The following is a 7375-nucleotide window of genomic DNA, read 5'->3' as shown; positions in this document are numbered from 1 at the left end:
AGTAGTAAATAAAATAAAGCAAGACAAAAACAAAGTAAAGAGATTGAGAAGTGGAGACTCCCCTTGCAGCGTGTCTTGATCTCCCCGGCAACGGCGCCAGAAAATATGCTTGATGGCGTGTATTTAACACGTTCGTTGGGCAACCCCAAGAGGAAGGTATGATGAGCACAGCAGCAAGTTTTCCCTCAGAAAGAAACCAAGGTTTATCGAACCAGGAGGAGCCAAGAAGCACGTTGAAGGTTGATGGCGGCGGGATGTAGTGCGGCGCAACACCAGAGATTCCTGCGCCAACGTGGAACCTGCACAACACAACCAAACTACTTTGCCCCAACGAAACAGTGAGGTTGTCAATCTCACCGGCTTGCTGTAACAAAGGATTAACCGTATTGTGTGGAAGATGATTGTTTGCAGAAAACAGTAGAACAAGTATTGCAGTAGATTGTATTTCGAGTAAAGAGAATTGGACCGGGGTCCACAGTTCACTAGAGGTGTCTCTCCCATAAGACGAACAGACATGTTGGGTGAACAAATTACAGTTGGGCAATTGACAAATAAAGAGAGCATGACAATGCACATACATATCATGATGAGTATAGTGAGATTTAATTGGGCATTACGACAAAGTACATAGACCGCCATCCAACCGCATCTATGCCTAAAAAGTCCACCTTCAGGTTATCATCCGAACCCCTCCAAGTATTAAGTTGCAAGCAACAGACAATTGCATTAAGTATGGTGCGTAATGTAATCAACAACTACATCCTTAGACATAGCATCAATGTTTTATCCCTAGTGGCAACGAGCACAACACAACCTTAGAACTTTCCGTCACTGTCCCAGTGTCAATGCGGGCATGAACCCACTATCGAGCATAAGTACTCCCTCTTGGAGTTAAAAGCATCTACTTGGCCGGAGCATCTACTAATAACGGAGAGCATGCAAGATCATAAACAACACATGTATAACTTTGATAATCAACATAACAAGTATTCTCTATTCATCGGATCCCAACAAACGCAACATATAGAATTACATATAGATGATCTTGATCATGATAGGCAGCTCACAAGATCCGACAATGATAGCACAATGGGGAGAAGACAACCATCTAGCTACTGCTATGGACCCATAGTCCAGGGGTAGACTACTCACACATCACACCGGAGGCGACCATGGCGGCGTAGAGTCCTCCGGGGGGTGATTCCCCTCTCCGGCAGGGTGCCGGAGGCGATCTCCAGGATCCCCCGAGATGGGATCGGCGGCGACGGCGTCTCGCAATGTTTTCCGTATCGTGGCTCTCGGTACCGGGGGTTTCGTCACGGAGGCTATTTGTAGGCGGAAGGGCAAGTCAAGAGGCGGCACGGGGGCCCAAACCACGGGCCGGCGCGGCCGGGGGTGGGGCCGCGCCGCCCTAGGGTTTGGCCACCCCGTGGCCCCTCTTCGTCTCATCTTCGGACTTCCGGAAGCTTCGTGAGAAAATAGGCCTCCGGGCTTTTATTTCGTCCAATTCCGAGAATATTTCTTTACTAGGATTTCTGAAACCAAAAACAGCGAGAAAACAGCAATCGGCACTTCGGCATCTTGTTAATAGGTTAGTTCCAGAAAATGCACGAATATGATATAAAGTGTGCATAAAACATGTAGATAACATCAATAATGTGGCATGGAACACAAGAAATTATCGATACGTTGGAGACGTATCAACGCCCCAGCAGAGGGGGCGCTCTGGAGGGCGGTCAGGAGCGCGGGATCCCACGGGGTCGCACCCGGAGGGGCGGCGTAGGCCGGGGCAGGCTGGGGCGCCGCGTAGAACGCCTGGTGGGAGGCTGGACGCGGCCCCATGATGCCCGGGTAGGGGGCGCGCGGCACAGGCATGGAGTAGGCGTGAACGACCCCGGTCCATGGATTGTGACCGGCGGTCCACGGCGGAGGGGCGGACTGCGGGGGACGAGGCGCGGGGGCGGCGGCATTGGCGCCACCGTTGCCGCCACCATTGCCACCGCCACGGCGACGACGGCCACGGCGGCTACCGCTAGGAGGAGCCGGCTGGCCGGTCCAGGGACCGGTCTGGCCGGCCGGGGCGCCAGCGTGCCCAGTCCAGGGGCCGGTCTGGCCGGCCGGGTGACCGGACTGGCCGGTCCACGGTCCGGTCTGACCGGGCGGTAGGGCGGCGGCGGGGAAACCCGGCGGCGGACCCATGGGGCGAGGCACAGGGGCGCGGGGCGCGGGAGTCTGGGCGCCGCGGGAGAAGCCAGCGGCGAAGGCGGTGTGGGCCGCCCGAGCCCGGAGGTGCTTGAGACGGCGCTCCTCGAGGCGCAGGTACGCCACGGCCTGCTCGAAGGTGGGCGTGGTGAGGAGCGTGAGGTTGGAGGCGGCGTTGCCGAGATCCTCGCCGAGACCCGCCGACAGGGTGGAGAGCATGATCTTGTCATCGATCGGGAACTCCAAGTCACGGAGCTCATCGGAGAGACTCTTCAGCTTGAGGGCGTAGTCATCGAGAGACAAGTCGTTCTGGTGGGTGCCGAAGAACTCCTGTTGGAGGAAGGTGACCCGCTGGATTTTGTTGTCGGTGAAGAGGCCGGTGATCTTAGCCCAGACCGTGTGGGCGGAGTCACCGTTACGGACGACGGTGCGAAAGATGTCGTTGGAGACGGTCTGGTAGAACCAGCGGATGATGGTGGCGTCGATGGCGAGCCACTCGGGGTCGTGCGGCATGGCGAGGAGATCGATGGTGCCGTCGACGTGATCAAGGAGATCGTACTCGCGGAAGAGCAGCCCAAAGTACGTCTTCCACGGGAAGAAGTTGGCAGCGGTGGTGGAGAGCTTCAGCGGCACGCGCTCGGCGATGGGAATGTCGCGGATGACGGCGATGGAGGGGCCGGCGAAGGGGTTGCTGCTGCTGGAGCCGGAGGAGAAACCGGAGCCGGAGGAGTCGAAGCGCTCCATGGCGGTGGTGAGGGCCGGCGGCGCCCTAGATGAGAAGGGCGGCGGCTAGGGTTGGGAGTGGTGGCGGAAGCGGTGGTGGTGGGGATGGCCGGCGGCGCCCTAGGGAGGAGGAGGGGCGGCGGCTAGGGTTGGAGGGAGGGTGGCCGGCGGCGCCCCAAGGGAAGAGAAGGGCGGCGGCTAGGGCAGGACCCGAAGGGTCTCTGATACCATGTAGAAAGGTTATTGGAGATTGCACAGCACCAATAGGGCCGGCTGCTCATATATATATAGGCGGACACATGTACAATTACAGGTACAACCCTGAGAAAACACGGGGACCTATGTCTATACAATATGTTACTCAACACTCCCCCACCTAACCCTCCAAGCCAAACGAGCGCCGCTTTCTTTTCGCCGGCACCACGCCGCCGCCTCTCTGCTCTGCGCGTCCTCTGTTTCCTCCCCCGGTGAGGTTGCTCGGTGTGGGGAGCATCTCCTTGTCGCCCTATCTGTGTGGTCGGTAATGGAGGGGAAATCCATGGATTCACTCCACCTGCGAGGATGTTGGCCGAGTGCCTCTGTTACGGCCGCCATGGTCGACGGCGCTACAGCAAGCGGCGGTGCTCCCAGCCGCAGTCATTGTTGCTGCAGAGCTACAAGTACCGAGTGGTGGTGCTGCAAGCGCCGGCCGGCGGAGCTGCAATCTCCTACCAGCAGAGCTGCCAATGTGTACGGCCGAGCTGCAACCAGCGGCGGAGGTGCTGCAATCGTCTGTCGGCGAAGCTGCAATTTCCTTCGTCGGAGCTACAAGCAGCGGGTGGCGGCGCTGCAATTCCCTCGCGTGCGGCGGCGGTGCTGCAATTGCCTGGTGGCGGAGCTCCAAGCAGCGAGCGGCGGTGCTGCTGTTTGGGCGACGACCACGCTGATTTTCCTTGTGGCGTGCGTGTGGGGGCGCTGATGCTGCCATGGAATGCTTTGTCGCTGGGAGCGGGGCGGCGCTGCTTCAAGCCGGAGTAGCGAACTCGACGACGGCAGACCAGGCTACTGCAGGCTCCACTAGCTCTCCGCGGAGTTTCTGGGAGGAGAGCCAAGCGGGATAAATGGCGCTTTCCGGTTTTAGATCATTGGGATTTTTTCTCTTCTGCCATCCATTGCGGGGGAGTGGTGTCCCAACGACAATTGTCGAAAGCTAGACCCGGAGGTTCGGGCGTTCCGATCCTCCGGAGGATCCTCAGCGCGACCCTTTTATAAAAACAATTTTTTTGTAAGTTATAGAGTAATATGACGCGTTGCGTACGCGATTCATAGTTGGCAATCCTCCATCGAACCCCTCTGAAATAAGACGCTCTTCACCCAACTTTCAGCCCAAAGCAACATCCCAGTTTCCCATCAGTCCAATGGTGCAGTCCAGTGTACGAACGAGAGAGGGATCCCTGGAGACGGCCGCCTGCGCGATCGAGCGCCTGCCGGAGGAGCTCCTCGCGGCGGTGATTTCCCTCACATCGCCTCCCGACGCCTGCCGCGCGGCCGCCGTCTCCCGGACCTTCCGCCCCGCGGCGGACTCCGACGCCGTCTGGTCCCGCTTTCTGCCCCGCGACCTCCCGCAGTTCGCCGATGGTGAGCTCCCCTTCAAGCCGCCATCCAAGAAGGCGCTCTTCCGATGCCTCTCCGACCAACCGTCCCTCCTCCCATGCAAACTCGTGGTACGTATCTCTGCGCATATCGATCGGCATCACCGAAGAACCCAATTTTCTTTCTTAGGTACTCTCTATTGTATGACATGGAGACCTGAAGGACTGCGGATGAATTGAGTAGATAAAAGCATCTCTAGCGCCAAACCCAAACCCTAAATCTGCGTATTCAGGCACTTAAACGCGAATTTGGGATTCGAAGAACACGCTAGCAGTTCAGATACGACATATAGAACTGTAAATTTAAAAAAACGCGTGGAAGACTGAATTTGCAATTTACTTGAACAGTTCATACGTACATTGGCCCTAGATTTGACTACACTCCAGCAAAAGGAACCCGAACTAGCTACATTCGAGTTGAAATCCGCCGCCAAGGCAACCTAGAACAGCAAAATCTGCTCCGGGATACTCATAGGAGCCCTATGCCGTGGCGGCGGCGCGTCGGGGCTTCGTCGTCACTCCGTGTCGCTGCCGAGGTCGACGAAGATGCGGCCATGCTCCTGGGTGATGCGCTTCCATTCGTCGGCTTGTCCGCGTCGCGCTCGCTCGAACGCTCGACGAGGCCGACCACGGTGTCAAGGTCGCGCTCCTCGACGAAGTCGCCGGGGGCGAGCCCCACGTTCACGCCGAGCTGCGGGAGGAGGCTTTCCAGCTGCGTGTCATCGAGGTAGTCCCCGGGCGCGAACTGTGGCTGCGGGAGCCGCCGCGGCACGGCATCGTCCTCCTCCATCTTCACCACCAACGCCGTCGAAGGGCGCTGGCGGGAGCTCGACGATGATGACGCCGCGGAAGGGGAGGAGCGCGGCTGCGGTGGTAGCGGTCAGACTACCGCTTGGGGAAGGCAGGCGGCGCCGGGACGCCGTAGTTGCGGTAGCTACCGCGGATGCGCGCCGCGTCCGACTTGACCTTCTCCGCCTCCGTCTTCTCGCCGGCAGAAGGAGCGGTGGAGCTCCCACCGCGCTCGGTGGAGCATCCGTCGCGGCCTACCTGGCCTCCCCCGCGCCCGTGCCCTGCCACCATCGTCACTGGCGGGAGGTGGGGACGCTCGATCTACACGCGGCTTGCTCGCCGAAGGGGCGGCGATTTCACGGCGGCAGAGAGGTGGAGGAGCCCCCATCCGCCTCGATGACCGTTATATATGCGGGCATTTTGGTGGTTTGGACTGCGGCCTGGATCCATTTTCCGGGCCTCTGGCCCAAAAAATGGCCGAAACCCCCATATCGGCCCGCGGTCGCGTTTCCAGGCCAATATGGGGGATCTGCTAGAGATGCTCTAGCAATCTTCACCCGGTGGTGCGAGTCCGACCCCATCCTCTAGAACCACGCCTCCCTATCGGTAGGCTGGCGGCTCAACCGGGCAAGGGCGCCGGTGCCACCACCGCTCATCGAAGGCTCGTGGACGCTGCCAGCGCTTGTCGACCTCACCGAGGACGAGGACGACAAATAGGCGGCGGCGCCATCACCGCCGGCCAAGTGCGCGTCGGCGCCGTAGTTTAGTTAGGTTTTCTTATTCCCCCATATAAATTATTTTTGAATGAATGATTTTTTAAAATTCCCGTGTTTAAATTTTGAATTTCCGGTTCTGCTTTCGTTTCCGATGCGCAACATGCCCACTGGGGGTTCCGATTGGTTAGGTACTACCAGTGACGCGATACCCGTAGCGTATGGCCGTACGCCACGTGCAGCACAATATCCACGAGTAGACTTTTTCCTACTAGTGAGTGCTTTTTTAGGGTACATTGGAATAGCCTAATTGACAGATCAACCTTTTTGTGGTGCAGAGCATGCGGCTAGACAAGGCTACAGGCGCCAAGTGCTACACGCTTTCAGCGAGGGCGCTGCATATTACATGGGGTGACACACCGGAGTACTTGAGATGGATCAACCTCGGTTATGATGAGGTCAAAAGTAACAAAAGGTTCATGTCGTCTCAATAGGACAATATATAGGTGTCTTGGGTTAATTGAAGTTCGCGGTGTTCGAGGATGTTTTTAACTTAAATTGCTCTCCTAGTATATGTTTTATGTTGATACTATCCTTTACATCTATGATAGGTTCTCGTCAGCAGCTAAACTCCGGGGGGTTTGGTGGTTGGAAATCCGTGGCAAGATTAATAGCATGATGCTTTCGCAAAACTTGACATACGCCGCTTACATGGTGTTCAAACTAGCAGCCGATAGATTCAACTTGTTGGGTTTTCCATTTCAGAAGGCATCGATCAGCGTTGCTTGGAGCGATTTCACGCAACAAGTTTCCCTCCAAAGCTACATGGAGATTTGGAATGACGGAGAATACATAGTGAAGTCAAGTTTTTCAGGGTATGATCATCATGAAGTACCTCTCACAGATGACATCATGCTCCCCCGTAGAAGGGCCGACGGCTGGATGGAAGTGGAGCTGGGCGAGTTCTACAATAAGGAAGGCTACAACGACGATGTGTCTGTCAGCCTAATGGGGATAAAATTGTGGAAGCATGGTCTTATTTTATGGGGCATCGAGATTAGAATTAAGCAGTGAGTATGATGAACTTGTAGAATTAAGAACCATCGTACATTTCGTTCTACAAAAACAACATTAGTACTACTATGAATCTCTTGAGAATTAGTTGAGGGAAAGACGTTTGTCGTCGCAGCCTTCCTCATTGTAGAACATGTTGGTTTGAGCTATTGCAAGTAAAATATATCTTCATCTCCTGACGGTTGCTATTGGTAACTTTGTTTTCTCCATATATAATCCATGACCAAGGAGGAAGACAATGAT

General features: G+C 56.2%; 1 protein-coding gene across 1 annotated transcript; it reads left to right on the top strand.

Moving 5' to 3' along the window:
* The first annotated feature begins 4318 nt into the window (after positions 1 to 4318).
* LOC124707182 (F-box protein PP2-B11-like) lies at positions 4319 to 5000 on the top strand. Its single transcript, XM_047238844.1, has 2 exons — positions 4319 to 4628; positions 4944 to 5000. Exons 1-2 carry the CDS (start codon positions 4323 to 4325, stop codon positions 4998 to 5000), a joined length of 363 nt encoding a protein of 120 aa, XP_047094800.1. The 5' UTR covers positions 4319 to 4322.
* Positions 5001 to 7375: the final 2375 nt, after the last annotated feature.

This window comes from Lolium rigidum, chromosome 1 (genome assembly GCF_022539505.1).
Source record: "Lolium rigidum isolate FL_2022 chromosome 1, APGP_CSIRO_Lrig_0.1, whole genome shotgun sequence".
In the NCBI taxonomy this organism is placed as follows: Eukaryota; Viridiplantae; Streptophyta; class Magnoliopsida; order Poales; family Poaceae; genus Lolium; species Lolium rigidum.
This window is presented reverse-complemented; position numbering and strand designations above follow the sequence as displayed.